Raw genomic sequence first — 24429 nt, forward strand, 5'->3', positions numbered from 1 at the left:
CTTATTTGATATTTTAATTTTAGTGTGAAAAACCCGAAAAAATGGGGTTTTTTGCTCCAACAGAACGTAATAAGCCTGTAAATGACCGTCGCCGACCTCCCTACTATGATCCAACTCTAGTAAAGTTGTCAGGCACGGCGTGAATTTAAGACATAAACAGGTTGGCAGGATCCTTGAATTAACTAGGAACTGGAACTCTGATGCACTTTTTCGTTACAAAGGATAAACTGACTGCATTCTCAGACGTGTTGTACAGATAGGTCATAGTCCCATAAATGTACAGACGTGGAAGTTGAGAGCACAGGTCACCTTTCTAGATTCAGCTAGTGGACATTTCTTTTAGTCTATCGGTAGAATGACTGGCTAGGGACCAGAGGGTCGCTAGTTCGATCTCCACCGGATGAAAGGTATTTTTTATTATACCTTCCTATTACAGATTTGTTGACGTTGACCACTCCAAGTGTTGATTTAAGCTAGAGGAGATTTAGATGCCTAGTTTGATATATTGAACCATGGTAAAAGACCTTGTGAACGAGGGAGTAGTGTAGAAAATGAAAGTACAGGTCATGTTTCTAGCCTTGGCTAGTGTGAATTTCTCTTTAGAGTGATAGAGTGACAAACAAGTGAGGCTGAGGCAGGGCAGTTTTCATTACTCATTCCAATTACGAAAGTATGACTGGAACAGAAAAAAAATGATATCCTTATTTTCTTTATGATATACATATTTCTCAATTTACAGTTAGAATCACCTGTGATAGTCTGAAAGGTTCAGACTTGATCCTTCAGTGATTTCATTTTTGTCTTGGTTACATTTGTTAGAGAACTAGTCAAATTCAGACAATACTTCAATATTTTTTGATCACCCATCTATGTTGTCGGTGTGTGCTGAAGTAACACCTCTGAAAGTACTTTCTGCACTACATGTCTATGGAACAACACACATATGTACAGCTATCTTGTAGTACTAGACCTGTCCATAGTAATGGATTTTATCTTATAGTACCAAATTAAACCTATAATGAGCTCTAGTATCGTTCTAGAGTGATTATTGTATACTGTTAAATTCTGTTTACTTATTACATTTTTATGTGTACTTGTTATGTCATTATAATTGTTTTATTTTTGTGTGGTAAGGGACATGGACGATTGTTTAGTTCTGTACAAGCTGCTGAACAAGTTTCAACACAGGATGCAACTAAATTTGAAAAGGAACCACCAAAGGTAAAGTTGACACTGTTCCTGTACAAATATGATTAATTATGTTATGAAAATATAAAAAAAAACATATGAAAGTAAATGTAAATTGATTTTGCAGCTGAAAACTGGTTACTTTATATATCACAACTGAAGTACTGGAGTTTACCAAATATTGATTTTGGTGTCATGTCCCAACAATATATTGATATGGGTTGGCAGCTTATATATTACATAATGACTTTTTGAAAAGTGACTTCAATTGTATTTTCTTAAAATCAGTATTTGGACAAGGTTATACTAATTTTACAAAATGTTTATAGTATGGGTTAATCATCAGTATGCTCACACTGCATCATTTATATCTTGTACATGATAGTCTTGAAAGTGACCATATATTACAGACAATGGCAACACAATGCTTCAAATTAGATATCGTGGGGCTTTCTGATGGTTATGACTTTGTTGTATAAATTTATATATACTACGATAAACAATTATATAGATAAAATTGACCTTGTCCTTTGTGATAAAATGATTAATTATCAGAATCAATACCAGAAATGTCTTTTAAGGAGAATTCCACAAATTAAGGAATCATATTTGAATGGCTCTTTTTTTTGTCTATCTGCGATTCAACGATCACATTTCTTTGATTCATGTTTTTGGCTGTCTGCCATTCTATGAAAATGTTCAAGACATTTCAAATGATAGATAACACAAATATATCTTGAATACGTCTGTGTAGTCCCTAACCTTGGAGCTTTTCCAAAGTCTTCTTAATCATTGATGCAGCTGAAAATTTGTTCTTCCTTAGATGAAAAGGAGATCACTCTTACTCAATTGTTACATATATATTGTATATGTCAATTTCATGGCTCCATGGTCTCGCATTTCCCAGTTGGAAGGGGGTAAAGTTTACTTTAGTTTATATAGACAAAATAAGTTTTTGAGCATAATTTGTTTAATTTCCATTTGAAATATTTCAAACTTGGTTGGAATTATAAGACTAGGGTGACAGGTAGATGGTATGCATATAATGATCTTGGCAGACCTCCGGGGCTGATGGGTGGGCAAAAAGGGTCAAAGGCTTAAATTTCAACATTCTTCTTCTTGACACCCAAGTATGGTAGAATTAAATACTCTTCATGGATAGAAGCGTCTTAAAGTGCTTTAATTATCAATATGTGTCTTGCATTTCTTCCTTGGAAGGTTAACTTTACTGTAATTTTTATAGAAAAATTAGATTTTTGAGCAAAATGCTGTTTATTTCCTAGCGGAAATCACTTTGTAAAAATTAATATACAATGACAGTTTTGATAGTATGCATGTATTTGCACTGGCTTACTATCATCAATTTTGCAATTTTTTTTCATGACACTTGAAAGAAATTTACTCCGTTAACCTTTATATTCAATATTGCTTATCTCGTGTGACTGTCAAGGCCGCTTGGCCTCTTGTTTGATTTTTGTTACATCACTTGTTTATCAAGGTTAAAACCAAATTTGTTTACTTCTTTTCATTAACTATTAATGTTTCATTTTGTATCAGGTGACAAAACTTGACAACCAATTAACTGTTGCATCAATTGAAAATGCTTCACTCATATCAAGAGTGGGAATAGCTGTGAAGGCAGGAGCACGGTTCGAACATGCAGGTTATAATGGCATCACTCATTTCTTTAGGAATGCACTTGCTGTGGTAAGTAAAAATACTGACCCAGTATAAAGTATGATAAAGTTTTCTCATTCTTCAAATGAATTATGATTATTGATAATAATTAAGACTGCCACAAAAGTTTACGTCATGAAACTGACCTCTGCAGCAGTGATCAATGAACAATTTCTTTTGATGTGTCCTTTTCAGTTTTATTGCAAAAAACAATTGGTTCCACAATATAGAATATCAGTATTTCCAGAAATTCTATGGGTTCCAACAAAATTCTCATAGTACAGGACTCAGGATTCATATGTTCATTTATCATTGCTGAAGAAAGAGAGATATCATTCAAATATTCATCAACTCCACACACTGCTTTCATAACAAGTGCTTGCAAGGATTGAATTTTGTGTGAAAAGGTCAGAGATAAAGGTCACTTTCGACTGTTTAGTTACTGTGAATAAAATAATGAGTTTTTTTTTCCACTTAGTAACCTAAGTTCCCTTATACCAATCAAATTCACACTTCAAACACCATTTTTAAATGACTGTGCTTGTTAGTCACCCATTGTGTCGTGTCTGTCCAACCTTTGTGCTGTCAGGGTTCTATCTGCTAAAGACCTTGAACAACTTTCAAGGTCTTTCAAAATCTTTAAATAACTTCTTCTCAAATACTAGAAGGCCTAGGGGGCTAATACTTGGCCCATAGCATGCTGGCATGGAGCCCTACAAAGTTTGGTGCTTGTTAGTCACCCATTGTGTCAAATGAATGACCTTGGCCCACTTTCAAGGTCTGTACAAAGGACTTATTCAACCAACTTTTTGTGTTAAAATCTTTAAACAACTTCTTCTCAATAACCAAAAGGCTCAGATTGCTGATATTGTGCCTGTGGCATGCTGGGATGAAGGGCTACCAAGTTTGTTCAAATGAATGACCTTGACCCACTTTAAAGGTCACAGGGGTCAAATATGTTAAAATCTTTAAACAAGGGGTATGGGCGCTTCTTGGTTAGGCAGTATGTTGGAGGTTCACAAATTTCCATTTACTATAACTTGAGTTCTGCACAGTAACACAAGTTCTCCTGAACTGATAAATCTTTAAAATTACAAAACAGTACCTGGACATATAACTCAATGGGAGGATTTATTTTATTCATCTATGCTTCTTGTATATTCCAAAATCATAAAATTTTGCATTTTGAAAGTTGTTCATATGTAGAATTCAATGACAATTGTTGTACTATTGTTTATAAATTTGCAGACGACTGCTACAACACATTGTGTATCGGTTGTCAGAGAGCTCCAGAAATATGGCTGCAACCTGAGGTATTGTATACATATGCACTTAGCCATATATCTTATATATCTGTTCAGAACCATTCTTTAAGGTTTATCTTGCAAAGCATACACAGTAATTTACCCAATTGAATATTGGGGTGATAGAGAGAGAACAGACAGTCTTGAAGTTATTCAAATATTATCTTTGTTAGTGTCCAGCTCTTAAGATTATTGTAAGCTGAATGAATTCCTTAGTCTAGGATTAAGAGTAAGGCTGATCTAAAAACACCAGGAATACCTGATATTTTATATGTGTTCATACAAACCCCCACAGTGATTCTATCTTCCTTTATATACCTTTCAACTTGCCCTGATACTGCAGGATTCTCCCAGATTTTTGTACTACCAATGGGAGGTAAATCTCCAAGACAGCCATTTTCCTTACATCACTATTTTTGGCTAAACAATTAAATCAGAATTTATTACACTAATTGAGGGACTTGTAGTAAATGATTTACACTAGAGAGATACGAACCACCTGGCACAAGACCTGTTAGGTTTGCGCTGTCAATTTTTAATGATTTTATCACTATTACGGTTAAAAATCTTCAGAAGCAAACAAATCCGTGCTAGCTGTCAGTGGATTAATTACATGAATATTGGCACTATCCTATCTGTCAGATAAAACCAACAGGCAACTGAATTTTTGTGACTGCCTTATTGAATAAGTAGTAAAAGACATGAAAAAGGAGATGATAAACCTGGATAAAGAGTTTTTGAATTTTATCAGCATGGTTAGGACGTTTTTAGAAATGTTTAATTATTGCATTGATTTTGTAATGTATATATTCAGACAAATTTTCATTTCATTTTTATATAATCAATACAAGACAATTTGCCGTATATTTATGTATCAATTCATCTTTAACAAAAAGAAAGTTTCCTTTTCCTTTATTTATAAACAACAGAACAAAGCCTTTCTTTGCATAGATTTGAAAGGCAATTAGCATGCACAATTGAATAAACTACTTGGTAAATCTAGAGCTGAAATCACTGTTGTGTGAAAGCAAAAGTTTTGAGAGTGAGTTATTAAGCATAATGAAATTATTTCATATATAACTTATAAATGACAGATTAGAAATCATTTGTAGCATGGAAAGCACAAACTTGATAATTTGCAAAAGTATGAATGAATTTTTTTTCTGCATTCATAAATAAACTTAACATAACAGCAGGTCCAAATGACTGCATATATATAGTGTTTCTGTACTCTATTTAATGTTTGATGAAATTGGATACAAAGTGTATGATACATGTCACAAAATTTATGTATTTATGGAAGCTTTATGGCTCCTGCAAAACAGCCACAACAGAAAAAGGAAACATATTCTACAAAGTATTATTTGGTCTCTGGAATTTAAACCATTGTTTAAAGACATCCTCTCCAAATATACATAAAGCTTACAAGGAACGCAAGCTATTGTTGTTCCTATAAATAAATTTCCTGTGTCTTATACAAAATATGATTAACTATGAATATTAATTGTGGAATACTCTTGATTTTCAGTTGTACTTCAAACAGAGAATACATATTTTATCAAGTTGAAGGCACAAGAGACACAATGTGAGTACTCCGATAATGAACAACCTGAATAAAAATAGTAATAGCTGAAGCTCAGGTTTTAATCGTGAAGAGTTCCAGGAATCTTGGCAACTTATGTTGCACCCTTTTGAATTTACAATTGTACATGGTATTTAGATCTTCTAATTTCACATCCATTTGGTACAAGATGGAGGTTTTGTTGTCAAGTGATATTTGTAGTCTTAATTTCAATGTGTTACTGCTTTTCTTTTTCAGAGAAAGGGGTGTCGACATGATGACAACAGTTTTATCTGAGCCTTTATACTATAAGCACGAGATTGCTGGAGTAGCTAACCTTGTGAATTTAGATGTTCAAAGTTTATCACCTGAAGCCAGTAAGTATATTAAAAGAAATGGATTGACCAATCATAAAATCCAATCATATTTAAGCTTTAATAAATGATTACTCTTGAATAATTTGATTTTTTGCCTTTTTATGATAAAACAAATTTTGATAATTTGGTTCATCACTAGAAATCAAATATATATCATGAGAATTATTTTTGTTTCAGTGGTAATGGAAGACCTGCATGCTACAGCATTCACAGGTGGTATGGCAAATTCCATTTATTGTCCACAACACCAGATTTCAAACATCAATGCAGACATGGTAAGTGCACTAAACTATAGATTTTTGTTATTGAAAATGAAAACAAACACCCCAAAAAAAGGGAGAGGTACATCTTAGAAATAAATCCTTGTGTTACTTCATTTGTTTTAAAATTATTTATAGCTTATATCTAAAGCTCAGCTAGTGTCCTTTCTTTAAATTTACTTGAAATATATTGTATTACACAGTCAGGCCTGTGTGAATTACCCAGAATATCAAAACACCTCTGAGATATAAGAAGGGATTTTTTTCTTTAAACTCTCTATTATGATGACTAACATCTCCACCCTGTTATTGACATTTTGTTAGTGTGGCCTTTTTCTTATTTCTTGTTTACTTTTTCATTTGACAGATGCATGCATACAGACTGTCTCTCTTCAAGGAGCCAAGGATGGCCTTTGTAGGGCTGGGAGTCAATTCTGATTTCTTAGTTGAAAGAGCGAAGCAGTATCCTGCTAGTCTGGGTTTATTAGGAACACCAAAAGAAATTCCTTCTAAATATGTTGGCGGTAAGTACTCAAATTGTCACTGTTTCAGAAATGAATATGTTGAGGTTTGTAATTAATTATAATCCTCACTAGTTTAGTCCTATCTGTATGGATCATCTCTCCCAATTGCTCTATTGCCAAATCTTTGGTTTTACTGAACTAGTATGTTTGTGACAATTTAAAAGTAAGTGCATGAAGTAGAATGATTATTTACGATACTCCTCCTTCCAAAGATCAGACAGCAATTACTTGAAAACAACTATGTGAATGCATTCAATAAGTACATTGTATTTAAAATTTACTACACACCTGTTATTTTATATCAATCTTCTTTTGTTCTGTCTATCAGCTGCCTATGTATATCAGATAAAAACTGCTGCTTGTATTTGTACAGTGGAACTTCTCCAAACCGACCATGCATGGGACATGAATATTTGACCAGTTTAGGGAGGGTTTTCAGCATTTACACCACACATGTTCAAATGAATACAGAGAAAAAAAGTAGAGTAATACTATTTTGGTAAAGTGATTCAGTGATAATAGTATTCTATAAGTGGCTTTAGTCTCTAAGAAACCCGGTGATCTTGGAGAAATGTAACATTACATGCAGCCCAACATAGATCTGGTCGGATGGTCTGCTTATCCGAAAGTGTTGTCAACAGATATCTTTGGATGAATAAGTCTCTTTGTTGATCATTTTAAAAACTTATCTTCTTAAACAACATTTTATAAATATTTCCATCTTGTATGTGTTAAAATAACGTAAAATCAATTACTTACGACTTTCAAGCGAAACTGTGAGATTCTATACTATCATAAAGAGGACATAATTCTGTACATTGCCATTTTGTACGGTTCCAAGAGGTGATCGGTTTTGAGAAGGATCGGTTTTAGGAAATTACACTGTATTAAGTAAGCTTGTTCACCAACTAGTTTCTTCCTGTGTCAATTCTTTGTTGCCATTTTCAAAATATGTTTGTTTGCAGGAGAAAGCAGAGTACAAACTGGTGGTGATCTGGCATATGCCTTTCTAGTGACAGAAGGACCAAGGTAAAGATACAATCCTGTCCATCATTTGTCATCTACAGTAACAACTTCTGATCATAGAAGGTTAAGGGTTTAACAATTACAAGAAAATGGTATATTAAACTGAGATGTTGTTTAAACCTTTTTTGTAATTAACTAACATTACATAACTTTGAATTCCTTAGCTCTTTGGCAGCTTTACAGAGACAAATGCTATCAGAAAATAAATTTACCTTGACTAACATTTTAGGTTTAAGAAGAAAGATATTAAAGACAGAAGTAGCAAGCAAGTTCAAAATTTGATATCTAATATGTCCCCTCAAAGGATGAGTAATCAGTGTGGTTAAAATAGATAACTTTTAACTGCATTATGACGTAAATTTTATTACTTGTAAACAACACAACAAAGTTACTGTATATGACCTAATAAGGGCACAGAGTGCAGGCAATTGAAGGTGAGGGCGCCCTTAATAAGACTTAAAATTCAGAAGTTTTATGAAACAGACTATAGTTGATATGTATGTAGCAGACAGCTTCCAGTTGAGAGTAAGTAGAAACTTGAAACAGACTATTGCTGAATTCCTGCAAAATGGTTTCATGTTATCTATAGACCAAGTCTAGCCCAGTCTGTTCTCGATAATACAAGTGCAGATGTACACAATGCGAACATTGAACTTTCCAAGAGTAGTGCTAGTGACTCGGACAGCGATATGGACAATGCTGATGATTACTACCACTGCACTAGCCTTGGACATTGAAATCAGGTCTGCTTTCAATGTCCACAGTGCAGACATAGTAATCCTCAGCATAGGCTGAATAATTTGGTAGGTATAGTAATTTTAGTAAAGTATCATTTCTGAATGCAACTGGACACTCGGCCAAGAAATTTTCATGAAAAAAGGCGCGGAGGCCCTTATTGAGGCACGTACCCTAAAAAGGTCATATATGGTAACTGTTGAATTAGTGTAAGTAGATTTATTGAGCTCTTTAAATCAATGAAATCGAGTATCCATGAAATTTTATTTTTTGAAGAAAAACCCACAAAAATTAAGCCCATCAAAAATGCAATATTGAAATAATTTCCTTTATTATATTTTACTGACGCAAATGATATAATGGGAAAAGGTCACATAGTATTTTTCCAATGTTTTGAAGTCCTTTTTGTGTATGATAACTAAATTTCATCCTGATTGAGCACCTTTATATATACAGAAGGACCTAAGTATCAACAAAAATAACACTCCATTAATGAAAGTTCAATTCATTGATCAATTCAGCATGACGAGCAAAGACGCAGCAGCTGCAGCAGTGCTACAGTATGTTATGGGTATGGGATCTGTTGTCAAGTACAGTCCAGGCATTGTCAGTAGACTTGGAAAAGCTGTGAACACTGCCGTGGGAAATGATAATTTTGCGGTGAGTTTTTATTATAGCAATTTTTAAGCTCCTCGAAAACATTTTAGGGAGCATACATAGTTGTCATCTTATCCGTACGTGCAAGGTAATTTTTCAGACCAGTGCTCTGACACCATTCGAAACTTTGCACAGTTATCAAACTAGTAACGTAATGGTGCCTTTGGCTTTGGAGAAGTTCTCTGTTAAAGTACTTTTTCTGGTACCATGGAAATAGATAGACCAAATTAAAAAGTTCAGCTTTCTTGGCCAGCACTATGAATTTGTTCAAGATATTGCTGAAAATTTTGTATAGTTGATAAGCTAGTACTGTAAGTAATGCAATTTGCTATGGGGAAATTTTTCATTTAAATACTATTTCTTTTATCATGGAAACTGATAGGCTAAATCACAAAGTAAAGTTTTTATTTGGGAATAATCCCAAACAGTAAAAGATCATCTACAGTAATAGTGGTGGAGTGGAGTTTACATATATATACAATTGTGTATATTTTAAAAATTGGGCATGGGGGATAATGTCACGCTTTGCATTATCTTGTTATGGTTAAATTTTGAAGATTTTACTCAAAGCTAGATGCAAAATATGGTGCATTTTCCGCAGAGTAGCCTTCCGCTGGGAACTTGGGATGGAGGGAACTATATTATAGTTTTTGTATTTTGTACATCCTTCTGTCCATCCATCTTTCTGCTATCTTTTCCAAGCCCTTATCTCCTACACTACTGGTCACTAGAAGTTCATACTTTGGGTATAAGTTTACCTTGGTGAGGCTGTGTTCCTTAGATCTCTCAGACCTACATCAAAGAAAAATAATTGCCCAGGCTTTATCTCCTACTTGTCACTGAAACTTCATGTTAAGGGTACGGATTCATATTGGTATAGCGGTCTTTCTTGTATCAAAAATAGGTCACTGACCTACATTTTGACCTACATCAAATAAAAAGATTTTCCAAGTTCTATCTCTTGCACTACTTTTCACTGGAATTTCATACTTAGTGTATGGATTCACCAAGGTGAGGGGGAGTGTTGGTAGGGGACTGGGATTCACCAGATTGTCTTGTTTATTTCATGAACTGACATTAACGGTTTGTGTGTAAATTTACATCCACAGAATGATGATGTTTTGATTTGTTGAGTTTCTTTGACTATATGACTACATTGATTGTACACAGGTATCTGCTGTAAATCTGCCATACTCTGACACTGGCTTGTTTGGATTCTCAGTGACTGGCAATGCTTCAGATATTGGAACAGTAAGTTTATTTTCAGTATTACCATGGAGTTAAAAAAGTAGTACAGTCACCTTGGAATGATATGATACCATCACATGTCAATTAATACAAAGATGAAATAAATTCTCGTAATAGGTGTTCAATGTTATCATTGACTTTTGATTTGCTTTCACAATCCATAAATGTTAACATTTACTTTTGTACCAAAGGAATTAAAAGTAATACTGTTTAAGAGTTGATTTGATGTGATAATTGCATTGACTATTGATAAAAAAAGCAATTATGATGATATATGATGATAAGTGTAGTAATATTTTTTCTGGTTATTTTTGTATAGATTGTGAAAGCAGCAGCAGCAGAATTTGCATCTGTAACAAAGGCTGGTGCTATATCTGATGAGGCTGTCAATAATGCCAAGTAAGTAGAAAGCTGATGAACTTTTGTATAGATAGTGTCCACAGAATTTCAAATAAAATTGTATTTTACATGTCACTACCATATTAGGTTGTTGGGGGGGCATATAGTCTTACCTATGTCCATCCAGAGGATATGTGTCATCCCTTTTCCGAATCATATCATATCTTAAGAAACCATGTATTTATACCATATTATCATAACGTCAAGTTCTACACCTGATCATATTTTGGTTTATGTTGGAGTGGGAACATTCATGTCTTACATATATTTTCCTGTCATTGAATAATGTCCATTTTGAATCAATAGATAGATGCATACCTATTCATATGTAAGCACTAGTGCCATGTCACACAACTACTGATCAAATTTAAGTGGTATAATGGGATGGCAATAGTGATTTCAGTAGGACAGTCATTTCATAAAACACATCCATACAGAGGGGTTGTTTGACATAGTAAAAAGATTGGTGCTATTTTACAATATCATAAAACCTCATCCGTGCAGAGAGGTTGTTTGACATAGTAAAAGGATTGGTGCTATTTTACAATATCATAAAACCTCATCCGTGCAGAGGGGTTGTTTGACATAGTAAAAAGATTGGTGCTATTTTACAATATCATAAAACCTCATCCATACAGAGGGGTTGTTTGACATAGTAAAAAGATTGGTGCTATTTTACAATATCATAAAACCTCATCCATGCAGAGGGGTTGTTTGACATAGTAAAAAGATTGGTGCTATTTTACAATATCATAAAACCTCATCCATACAGAGGGGTTGTTTGTAGCTAGTAGTCTATGAAGTGATCAGTAATCACAAAATGCTGACATTCAAGCTGAGTAGATTTCCTGTGCGACATTCAGGTGAAATAATGTACTGGTAGATCTGATGCACATGACTGATGTTCCAGTTAAATGATTGATAGCTTCACGATTCTGTATATTCACTGTAGATTGAGGAGTGAGTATGTACTTGATAATAAATTTTAATAGATAAAGAGTTACATTATACCAGTATACACTTTTCTCTTGAGCTCTTCAGCAGCAAAACTTGGTATTCCAGCAAAAGACGCAAGTTACATGTGGTAAACATGATAAAATAATACATGTATGCCTTGAAGTATAATGTGAAAAACAGAACTGTTTCAATTAGTTGTGTTATCTTGTAGTTAATATTAGATTTTTGATAATGTGTAGGAAATTTATTGAAGCCAAAATGCTTTTTATATATTTTAGGAATCGACTCAAATCAGCCTTACATATGGAGTATGATGATACAGCCAACTTAATAAACAGCATGGCTGTAGAATCTTTGACTACAGGAAATGTAACAGAAGTCGCCGCATTATCACAGATTGTGGACAGCGTGTCAACAGCAGATGTAGTTAATGCAAGTATTTTTTCCTTATTGAAGATAATAAGACAGCATATCATACCTCTTTCTCAAATAAGAGTGTGGACAGAATATCAGCAGCAGATGTTGATGATATTAGTGTTTCTCACTTTTTATAGGTTTCAGAAAGTAGATTTATAGCAAATGCTGGTAGCACATTTCTCACATGATATTGGAAATTGTAGCAGGTATTATTGATGTACGAGGGCTGATTGATTAGTTGTAAGCCTCATATTTAAGGGTTTGACTTTCAGTGGACATATTGCATTATTTTTCAACATAATTCCCCTTCAGTATCTCTACTTTTGCCAGATGAGAGTGTGATGGAGCAAGATCAGGCTAATAAGGTGGATGCTAAATCAATTCTAAGCCACAATCGTTAATGGCAGCTGAGGCAACCCCAGACTTGTGCACTGGGGCATTTTCCTTGTGGAACATGAGAAAGTTAGCAGGATCTGCCTCTAAAAAGTTCAGATTAGCAAGCAACAAAGTCCACTCTGTATGTTTCTATTCAACTGTCATAAGTCTTGGTACCCAACGGGCCGAGAGCTTTCTGATTGCACGGTCTTCTGTGAGAACAGAATGCACTTTTTCCTGTAACTTGCCTGTCAACCATAACAATATAATGGATTTAATTGAACGTTTCTGGGGTTGCAACAGTGACTGGCCTTCCAGGATGGGTGCCATCCCCATGGCTCTGCCTGCCATGCTTAAATTCCGCCACTCACCCACCTTTTCATTGTAGCACATGAAGGGGTACCATTCTCTAGTGTTACAACCATATCAGTATGGATATTCTTAGGTGCTAGACCTTTCTTTTGCAAGTATTCAATCACTGCTCTTTCAGCAATTTTGTCCATTTTAAAAAGTCACTTGCCTTGTTTACTTTAGAGTGTTACCTCTTTAATGACATCAGTCTTCGAGTACACAGCCTTAAAAAGTTGAGGAACAGTAGAACTTAAAAAGGATATCCCTGCTTAACTTCCCCAATACAAGGCTCAAATCTTATCAATCAGCTATTGTATTTCCTTCTTAAATCATGCAACATATTTACTGTATTTAAAATTCTCTGATTTAGAAAAGTCAAAGTACTGAAATTGGATCTTTGAAACCAGTTTTCAATTAAAATGAAGAGCTACATAATATACTGATGACAGTAAGAGCCTGTATAGGGATACCAGTGTTGACATGACATCTTTATAGAACAATTGCAAGAAATACATTGCTATGTTGCTTATTATCACAAATGCGGTACATCATGTCTAGGTTAGATTGTATCGGAAGAAAAACCCAGCTCCTGTGATATTTTACCTGTTTCATTTTGTACTTGATTTATGGGTATCATTTGGATTTAAACAGGTTTAACATATGTACATTTACATTTTTGCAGAAAAAAGTCCTTCTTTTAATTGAGGGCAAAAGTTTCTAAAATGACGATGTGAATTAAATGTAAAAGTGATTTGATGATCCTATTTATTTTATCATACATGGGGTATTTTTACAAACATTTTATCTTTAGCTTATATATATTCTCACTTACATGATTTATTACTTAGGTTGCCAAGAAGACTATCAATGGAAAACCAACCCTGGCTAGCAGAGGAAACCTCAGCTGGATGCCACGCTTGGTAGATCTGATGTAGACAGTCAGAGGATGTACTCTCCTGATTCCTTGGCGTGCATTGTTTTGGTTCACTTCTATTTGGGGACTATGATATGTTGCAGGACATTTATGCAACATATCCTTTAATGAAGTGCATTGAAAATAGTGTTTGAATGGACATTTATGAAAATTGTTGTAAAAAAACAAAAAACTGATAAAAAAATCGAAATAAAGAATGTATTTATTACGTGTTAGCAGCTGGTCTTGTTGAAGTTTGTTTCCTTATATCCAAATCCGTAACCAGGTTATCAGTACTCAACACTGCGGGAAATGTTTTCTGACTGGTGAACATTTTGCAAGAATTTTGATTAGAATCTATGAGGACCATATGACATGATAGATGAAAAGAAGTTCCAAAATATTTCCACAAATTAACGATTTGTGTCTGCCATTGACTAAAATGAGGTCAGGACCATCAGAAAATCATTTGTATTTATTTTGTTAGGAATGTCTGAAAAAACTGGTCCAAGATGTACTAACTACATTAAAAAAATACCAATTTATTGATGACACAATACATTGCCTGTATGATACTATATTTCCACACCAGAGTAGGACTAGAAAAAGTTGATGAGTATGGCTCTATACACTCTATAGACACAGTTCAGGTAAAATCTCTAAAATTGTTTTTGTTCGAAAGTCTTCAAAGAAAGAATCAATGAGGTGGGCTATAAACACTTAATTTACATACTTCAGTTAAATCTCACACTTATTCCAGTGAAGCATCCACCTGACACCAGGATTCCAATATCAGTGTTTTATCCCTAGTTCAGTTTCCTGCCTATTTCATGAAAGTAAATGAATGTAATGGGTAATACTCCTAAACAAAACCTGGAGTACAGGAACAGTCCAGAATTTTGAGTAGCTAAGACGTGCTATGAATACACTTATACCATATGTGGATAAAATTTTAGGAAATTATATTGAAAGAAAGTCTGGAGACACTTTAATCATTTAGGCTGTTCAGTAACTATGTTGTTAAATTTATAGGCATTCGATCTTGTTACTGTTTCAGCCAATGAATGTGTACGAGACCACTCCATGGACATCCTGAGTATGCTCTTTGCCTCTAATAACACAGACTTGCATGCTATCTTAAAATATGATTAATTGGACCTCTTTCAGAGTAATGATTTCCTTCTTTTCCAAATGCATTGTTAGAGAAAATGGAGTAATACTAGACATTTTATAATCTTATCCGTTTGGCAGTATTTTGCCAATGAACAAATCCTCATTTGACAAGGCAAGTAAACATTTAAGTTTTTCAGATGGAATATCAACAAAGACAAACCAATTCAACTGAAGTATGTATTGATTTATTGAAATGTGCTTTGAGAATTTGATTTGTGTAAATGATATGAATTTCAACATTCATCAGCCAATTTGTTGACAATGTCAATCATGTAAATAATGAAATTGAGTAGATGTGGCACGATTTGCACTGTCTTAATTTTCTATCTTGGACCTCTTGGTTTAAAGCCTCTTGAACGTCCTCGACCCCCAAACCCAGACCTGGAAAACTGTCTCCCTGCACTTGAGCCACGCCCCATTGGGCCCCCTTTGGCTCCAAGATTAGAACCCCTGCCACCCTGGCCTCCACGACCCTGTGCCCCTCTTTGGTAACCCCCACGACCTCTGTCTGAGAATTGTTGCTTATTTTTTGGTGTTGGAGATTTTGGCCGCAGTCTTTCAATTTCCTCTGTACACTTCATCACATGTCCATTGGCTTCCTGCTCGAAAAAATTTGAGTAGACTTCAGGATCAAAATTACTGCTTGTGATCTCTGACCCTAAAGAGAGCCAGCCTGGTCTGATGGTACTGTCACGTCCAAACAAATGCAGTCTGCGTCTTCCAAGACAGAAGTGTTCAATAATGTGGAATATTTCTACAGATTTCTCCTTGCTCCCATACTCCTGTTCCTCATCAATGATTAAGTCTATATCCACATTTGCATGAATGAAGTCACCATCAGTACTGCGTTTGACAGTCCCTTTGATTCCCATAAGACAATGCTCCTGATATTATGAAAAAGAGAGAACTTCACATGATTTGGTGAAAGAAGGTTCTATGCAAGTGACTTCAGTGAGTTTAGAATAAAAAATATGCCAGTGTACAAAATGATTTCTATCAGTCTTAGCATGATTTTATTTACCCAAGTAAGAAGACATCTTTTGAAATTTCTAAGACCAAAATAACCTGAAATTAGACCTGCCATTTTATGCAGATTTCAAAGAAAAGGGAAACAAATTTATACTGTTTCTTGCTATTTCTATTATGATGTAAAAATTCACATTTTGATAAATTGATGTGGAGTTTCTAATGTCGTGGAGCAATAAAAAATACCTTTGTTCTCTGAAGAATAGAATTTGGTTCCAGACTTTTACTTTTTGATGGGTTTTTGATATTTGTTTTAATCCAACAAATATCCTCACATCTCCGATATCCCCATCTCTTCAAACACTGGAAATGAAAATCCACAAATCATTGTAATCATTATGAAAATTAAAACATCCAAGAAGTGTATATAATTATTCCTCACCCATTTTGTTCAAGTCTTAATTTTGATGTTATGGTGTTGTCCATCCTTCCAAACTGCTTTAATATAAGTTTTCTATCAATTTATTTCATAAAATAAAACTTTGTGTGAATATGTGTTTTTTTTAAGACCCCCTTTAAAAATAATCTTCGCCTGAATTCATTCATATTCTCACTATGAGAGATATTGGTGCCTATTGGTAAAATATTCGTTTTGATGATAAAACTGATTCTGCAGTACAAATTGCATGGTTTTTTTTTGGTGAAATATGTAAATCATGCAATTCATAGGTTACTCAAAATGAACTGGGAAGGTCACACATGGCAAACACAAAATAATCCTCTTATGGATTTCTTCATAGCTCCTCAAAACTTATCAGAACTACCTGACATCTCACAATTTTGTTAAGAAAGACTGAAAAGATGTCATATAACTACTTCTTCATCTTTAAAGGAGAACTGATTCTGCTGAACTGCTTTTAAAAGCTTGTATATAACAAATACTTAAATGTAATGTAACATACAAGTCTGCCTCGTTCCAGTCCATCAGCATTCCCACACCAGATCCAAACAAATGACCTCTGTGATGCAACTGCTGGGACATCCAGTCTCTCAATCTATAACAGTCAAAAACAACGAGTGATTTGGGAAAGTACACCAGAACTTAAATAATATGTAAAGATTAACCTAATCGTAGCTCCATATACTTATATATTGTTTGAACGTCTTAAAGTCACTTACCTCGTCCCAACTCCAGAACCTGTCATACACTGCACCATTGGATCTCTGGTACTCCTCAAGTGGTGGTTCTACCAGTATCACATCAAACTTACATCCAAGACTACCGAGGTCAAAGTGATCAAGGTCACACTGTAGGTACCTAAGCAGCATTAAAACAGATCAGGAATATTTGTCTACATTCGCGTCACTGTTCTCCATTTACAAAATTGTTCACATCCAAACGGGAGCTTTCAGTAATTTATTCATTGGTGATATTTCTTGTATTGCACAGGAAACAGAAAGTTACTTAAAAATGAAACAATCCATTAAGATAAAGACTCAGTGACCTCTGTCTGGTCATTTTGTTCTTTGTTGTGTATGTGGTGACAAATTATGTCTTCTTTTCTCATAAGTGTTGAGTGAATTACTCAGCTGTTACATAAACATGTGATATCTGACTGCCCATGAAGCCTATATTAATGGAAAACATTTTTCAAAATCAAATTACTAAAGGGTTCCCTGCATTTTAAGGATTGATAGACACTATGTGATCACTAACTTACATTGGGGGTGTATTAGTTGAAGAGATCAACTCATCCTTCAAGCGAATCAGCTCTCTAAGTTTTGGATACTCCTCGAATCGGTTTGCAAGTCCTGAAACAAAAAATAATTAATGGTATCTGCTCTAGACATGTAATATCTTGTTTTAAAGTGTTCTGTGTGGACCAAAGTTCAATTATTGACCCTTTTTTTCCCTCAATCTACAAGCAAATAAGAGAGGAAGCAGTGGTTAGGGAATGAAGGTGCTTTCTCACCTTTTAGGCCAAAACATGAAGGAGCATGGGAATGAAAACACTATGGCAAGGACGCAAGATAGGTTTGATTCATTGTATATGTTCAAGGGAGAGATGGAGTGATACCTTAAATAAAATTTGCTCTTTGTCGAAAACTTAAATGCTTTTGCAAGACAAAAAACAAACTGATCATGTGATAAAAAAGATCTTTAACCAGATTTTATTTCATTCAATATCTCTTAAACTCATCACAAATTATTTGTTCAGCTTGTGAAAGATTTCTGTAAAGTTCTTAATAACCATTTTCTATATCTGAAAGAAAATTGTGTAAGTTCCAATATGAATATATCATGAAGGTAAAAAAATATCAATCTTTTGTTGATTTATTCAACACTGACATGAAGTTTCGATGGATAGTCATTGGTCCTAAAGTTTCAGATGGATGTAGTCTTGATGACAATTCAAATGATTTCTTCTGTGTGACAATTTTCATGTATTATCAACCTTTCTAAAGTTGCAGGACAGTATCGTAAGTCTTCTGAACTCTTACCTAAATTTACTCAAATTGTGGCTGTTTCTAGAAAACCTTATCATAAACTTTACCAAAATTAATTAAAACCAATAGATAAACTTGAACTGAAGTAATTTCTTTGGATATTGATGTCATACATTATAGTACATGATTCCTACATGCAACATCAAGCTGTATCCTCTTTTATTTTTCTGTGAACAATGAATTTGGACAGTCAAATGTACTACAGTTTGTAACCTTATTCATATTACATATATTTTCAAGACTTGTATTTCTAAAAGAATACAAACACTTGACAGGCAACTTACCAACATCTCTAATCTTGTTCTGTGGTCTTTCACCAGTGTCTACAAAGTGTTGACAATAGTCATTGTGGGGGTTGGCACTCTGTGTTCCCTATAAACCAAATGGATTTTAACAATGAATCATCATACCTATAATAATTAGAATACCAGGGCCAAATACATCTTCAAATGTACATAATCAAATTTCAAGACATCAAATTAGATAGGATTGTGAAAAACTTTGCACTTTTCCTAGCAGTCCAGTTAATCCTAATGAAGATAAAGAAGACTTGACAAAACACTTCTTGTTAATTGGGGTCTTTGAGTTATTGGAGTTTGTGATAATAAAATCTGACAGTATTTGTACTATAGGATATTCATAATTTTGCTCTATATTCTTGATATAAATAAATATGCCAGATTTACTGAAAAGTTATGAAATAAAATTCAATCAAACTTAAACATACCTGACAATCATATCAATGAAATCAAAATGTAATTTAGTATTTTACCTTCAAGAATGTACTAGAATCTGTGTAAAACTCATCTTCATCATCAAGTTCAGCATCATTCTGAAACATCAAAAACATGTTAATATCCTGTATTGTTAATCACAATTACTTCAGGTACCATTATATACAACTGAATCTTGGCATATTTCCAAATAACTGAAAATTCAGAAATATGTATTATATCTACCTTGGTACCTACCTTGTGTGTGATATATCAATTTTACCTACCCTGTATGTGATGTATCATATCTACCTTCCATCTGATGTATCATATCTACCTTCCATATCCTGTATCTGATGTATTATATCTACCTACCCTGTATCTGATGTATCATACCTACCTTCCATACTATGTACCTGATGTATCATATCTACCTTCCATATCCTGTATCTGATGTATCATATCTACCTTCCATATCCTGTGTCTGATGTATCATATCTACCTTCCATATCCTGTGTCTGATGTATCATATCTACCTTCCATATCCTGTATCTGATGTATCATATCTACCTACCCTGCATCCAATGTGTCAATCTATATGTATCCTTAAATATAATCAACAGTCAGTATTTTTTTTCCTGCTTTACACATAAAACAGGATGTTTCTTAAAAGTGTGTTGTTTTGCGAAAAATGTTTAAAACTACTGTACCCTGTATCTGTTATCCTGAAATCTCCAAAAATATGATGCCGCTGATTTTCCTTATTAGTAAGCAAATGCATTTTTTTCTGTATGAGAAACTACAGGTTTATTTTCAGTACAGGTTTGTATCTGAGGTCCCATGCTTTCAAGATTTTAGGTTGTCTGTACCTACCTTGGCTTTATCTTTCTGTTCATCGGGCTGTTGTTGTTCTTCTGATAGCTTAATCACTTTCTGATTTTCTGCAGTTTTCTCTGTTTCACTATATAAACATAGATAATACATATGACAAGTCCACCCAAGCCTTAAGAATATGTAGATATATAACTAAGCAGCATTGACAAAAAGGAGGATCAGATCAAAGCTTATCTATAACAAGATTAAGGTAATGTTTACCAAAAGAATCAATGTAATATTTTCGACTACCAAATGACGAAAGTGAATACCATTCATTTAGATAAACTATCCTCATATGCTGCCTGCTAAATATCATCACTATAATATATCTGAGATTCCTCTTACTTTCTTAAAAACAGATTTATAACACATCTAGCCTTTCAATTTAAAAGATGAATAAAAAAAAAGAAGAAGAAGAGAAAGAAAAATAACACAATTCAATGAATTACAGTCCCTTGCTTACAAACCCCTTCACCAAGGTGAACCTACACACCAAGCATGGAATTCTAGTAACAAGGAATGAAGGAGATACAGTCAAGACAAACTTTTTCTTTGATGTAGGTTTAAGGTCAAAATATGGGTCATTGACCTACTTTTGATGCAAAATGCAATGCCTCACCAGTATTAATCCATACATCAAGTATTAAGAACCTCATCCAAGGTCCTGTGAGACTAAATCATCCAAGATAATATGGTAGCTAACCTTCGTATAAAGTTTTATTTTAATCCCTTTGAAAATGCTAGAGTGATTAGGGATTCAGGACAGAATACTACAGGATGGGGGCAAACTTGGAAAATGAGTTCATCAATTAATGCATGTCAGCAAAAACATTAAACCTTGGAATGGTAGCTTTCTTTTCATCTTCTATGTCATCTTTACTTCTCAAAGCTGTTTTCAGACCATCTGGGCTTCCAACACCAAACTGGAAAAATAAACATATCAGTACATTTTTAATAGTATCGAGATGTTTCCTTCTGTGATCATGACCTGTATAAGCTATCAAAAAAAAAAGTCATTATATTTCTCATTATTTCAATTCAAATGTATACATCTTGAATCACAAAGATAAACCGAGATCTGCATTAATTTTATAATTTGTTTGTTGTGATTATTGCCCAATTAACTGCCAAGGTCATTGTTATGTAGTAACTCCTTGTAGTAGCTGGTAACACTTCATTGGACAGGATATGGGTAGGCTGTTACATACCATCCAGAGATATTAAGGTAAAGTGCATAGGTGTCAACCACTGAAACCTTCAATCAGAGAGATCTCCCTGATTTCACATCTCAAATAACAAGTGTGACAATTTTCATGGCATATTTTTTCTTCATAGAAAAAAATTGTCATCCAGTTTGGTGTTAGGATAATAAATAGAAACAGTGATACAACTTGGTCTTTTATATTATGTAATCTAGTCATGGTTGCGTAGTTAAACTAAAATGTTTTGATGAATTATTTATAAAACTATGTATACTCTGCTTTGTTCAAAGAGCCTTTGCTCTCCAAAGCAGCCAAAACATCCTCAGAAAAAGGGCAGTCAGTGCATTTTGTCATCATGTTTTGTGACGTATATAATATTGAACATATCAAGTCTAAGTTCTGAACAAAACTGAGCTTGCACTTTTTTTTAATATGGAAAATAATGTCTTAAGAGTCAGCATTGCTGACAGGCATCACTAGACATGCTACGGTCAGTTTGCTCAGATTTGGAAAGGGACTGAAAGTCTGAAATGGCTACTTAACATCATTATGTGGACAGAGCTAGTAACCCTATTCCCTGAATTCCTCTTTAAGGGCATCATGCAATCATTTCCAACTACGATAAATCAGGGTTTTTTTTGTGTTGCCAGCAGGTCCCTAAAGGGAATGCTTTCTCTGAGGTAGAAAAAAACTAACAAAGAACAAGAGGCAGAATACATGAACTCACATAGTTTTATTTGAAAAAAATGACAACTGCTCACCTTTGGAAAACATGCAATTTCCATTTGGATAAACATGTAAAAATTTTGTTGTCATATATCTATCAGACACATTCAAAAGTTGTGTCACTCAATCATGCATACTGATTTTCATTACACAGTCAAGAGCTGAATACACAAATGAAAACACCAAGTAAACAGTTCTTTCCATGATTTTAGAATTTTTTGTCTGAGTGATGGCTATCATTATGTATACGTGTGAATAACTTGACTGAGGCCCGTGAAATCAAGCGTGGCAAACTAGAACCTCAAACAATGGGCTTACTCATTGAATTCACACATAAACACTGCATCGGAATTGGACACACCATAACTTGAAGACAAATGGTCATGCTCCAGGGTAGTTGTGATTCTACAGGATGAAATCGGGAGTGGTTACTGAAATACAGGGTAAATTTGGTTAATTCCCACTCAGCCAACATCTTAAAAAAAAATTACCTGTAGTTACCTGTATTTACCTGGACAAAAATAAGTATAGTCTATTTCAATACTTACAAACATAAATCACCTGGTCAACTATAAGCTTGCTATTAGAAAGTTGTAAAAAAGGAAAAGTAAAGACAAGGAAATAAAAAAATGTTCAAATAAATATTTTTAGAGACAGATATATATTTACCGTATGTATGAAGACATGAAGAGAACTAGATGTTTATATAACAGAAACAATAATCATAATAACATAGTATCACTTCTCTTCATTCTGTACTTTCAACATAAACAAACTTTCATAAGTTGTTTTTTCATATATTTTTGGGTTTTTTTTACTACTACTTTTATGAAGTTATAAAATATTTGACTTTTGAACTGTATACCATTATCTATTTGATATGGTTAATGCGCAAGTAAAAGTAGATTTTCTGGAAAATGGCAGGGGTGGACATTATTTGGTTCAGGACGGATTCAAGTACTCAGTTAAGACTAGATGTAATGATAGATGTTATTTGAGATGTGTAGATCGCAAGTGTCCACCAACAGTGACCACATTGAACAACATCCCTGTGACAATCATAAACAATCACCTTTGGATACACATTTAATATGATAATCATTATATATATATTGATATAATCAAAATGATTCCACAGGTAAGTCGTTACCTGAGAAGCGGTCACTTTCCTAAAACAGACCATCGCCTTACCTGTAATTAGTACCCATTGATCTTCCCCTGTCAGAACATTACCTGTGGTCTATACTAAAATAGGATATGTTGGCCAAGTGGGAAGACACTGTAGATTTGAGCCCAATTTAGGAGATGTACCAAATTGGGAAAAATCACTAAAGTTTGATTTTCTAGGGCTACCCAGAAGAATTGGGGATAACCGACATCTATGAAAGTGTCTTTCCTGAGGACACAACCATGATAGCACAATTTGGTTTGTTTCACAGCATCCGGTGAAACAAACCACATAGGGTAAGAAGTGTCTAACCACAACATCTCAGATCTACTCAAGAGCCTTGAAATTTTGAAACAAGACCATTGCACCTTGCGATTGGGAACAATTTTGAACGGCCCTTACTGCTTCCTAATGTTCTATTTTATGGAATCTCTAAGAGTAAAGGCTGTGAGAACTAAGTTTTGCCTTTTCCCCAATGGATATCTCATTTAATAACGGGAACAGCTACTTAACTACATATCCGATTAGAAAACAGCATCAGTGATTGTCCAAATTGTGATACAAAAACACAACCACATTTTGTTACATGACGCTACAGTGTGCAGTTCACATTGTCTCCATATTAACACAAGTCATCTCTAAATAAATATTTTTCTGTTAACTAAAATATCGAACTGAAAACCCTGACACTGCATCGCATTATGCATTGACTCGTGCTAATTTTCGTTACACCCCTACTGTATATTCCACTTTTAAGTTATTTATATTCACTCAACAGCTGATCAATTTATTTGAATTGCACGTGAGCTCGGAAAAAAACCTCTATCCAACAGCATAAACTATTTCCCAACTACGACACATTTGTTTTTAAAAGCTAGATATAGAGCGCAATAGTCATACAAAGTGTTAGTTTCAAAGCGAAAGCGTCAGTTATGTTTAGTGTCATTTTTTCCCCAGAGAACAATTCTCTGGTCACGTTCAAATACTGACGAACTACTATCTTATCATTATCAAGCATATACCGCCACAAACGACTTTGCTAGGAATATTCTTACCGCTTGTGCCAGAACTTGTTTTCTTTTAAGAGACCGCTCTTTCAACTGCTTTAGCCGGTCCCCCATGTTGAGC

At 34.3% G+C, this 24429-nt stretch overlaps 2 protein-coding genes across 2 annotated transcripts; one reads left to right on the top strand and one right to left on the bottom strand.

Annotated features, from left to right (window-relative positions):
- The first annotated feature begins 41 nt into the window (after positions 1 to 41).
- Positions 42 to 14205, top strand: LOC132558098 (cytochrome b-c1 complex subunit 2, mitochondrial-like). Its single transcript, XM_060222623.1, has 14 exons — positions 42 to 119; positions 1135 to 1221; positions 2746 to 2895; positions 4114 to 4178; positions 5698 to 5754; positions 5989 to 6107; positions 6285 to 6382; positions 6735 to 6891; positions 7857 to 7920; positions 9174 to 9312; positions 10480 to 10560; positions 10877 to 10956; positions 12192 to 12345; positions 13905 to 14205. The coding sequence occupies exons 1-14, from the start codon at positions 42 to 44 to the stop codon at positions 13989 to 13991; spliced, it is 1416 nt and encodes a 471-aa protein (XP_060078606.1). The 3' UTR covers positions 13992 to 14205.
- A 1118-nt stretch (positions 14206 to 15323) lies between these two features.
- Positions 15324 to 24422, bottom strand: LOC132558100 (N6-adenosine-methyltransferase non-catalytic subunit-like). Its single transcript, XM_060222626.1, has 10 exons — positions 24357 to 24422; positions 21043 to 21128; positions 20203 to 20290; positions 19389 to 19448; positions 18901 to 18988; positions 17830 to 17920; positions 17288 to 17426; positions 17071 to 17163; positions 16355 to 16471; positions 15324 to 16026 (listed from the first exon to the last, which is right to left on the bottom strand). Exons 1-10 carry the CDS (start codon positions 24420 to 24422, stop codon positions 15466 to 15468), a joined length of 1389 nt encoding a protein of 462 aa, XP_060078609.1. The 3' UTR covers positions 15324 to 15465.
- Between the last annotated feature and the right edge of the window lie 7 nt (positions 24423 to 24429).

This window comes from Ylistrum balloti, unplaced genomic scaffold (genome assembly GCF_031769215.1).
Source record: "Ylistrum balloti isolate Yb309-2 unplaced genomic scaffold, AGI_CSIRO_Ybal_v1 Utg370756, whole genome shotgun sequence".
In the NCBI taxonomy this organism is placed as follows: domain Eukaryota; kingdom Metazoa; phylum Mollusca; class Bivalvia; order Pectinida; family Pectinidae; genus Ylistrum; species Ylistrum balloti.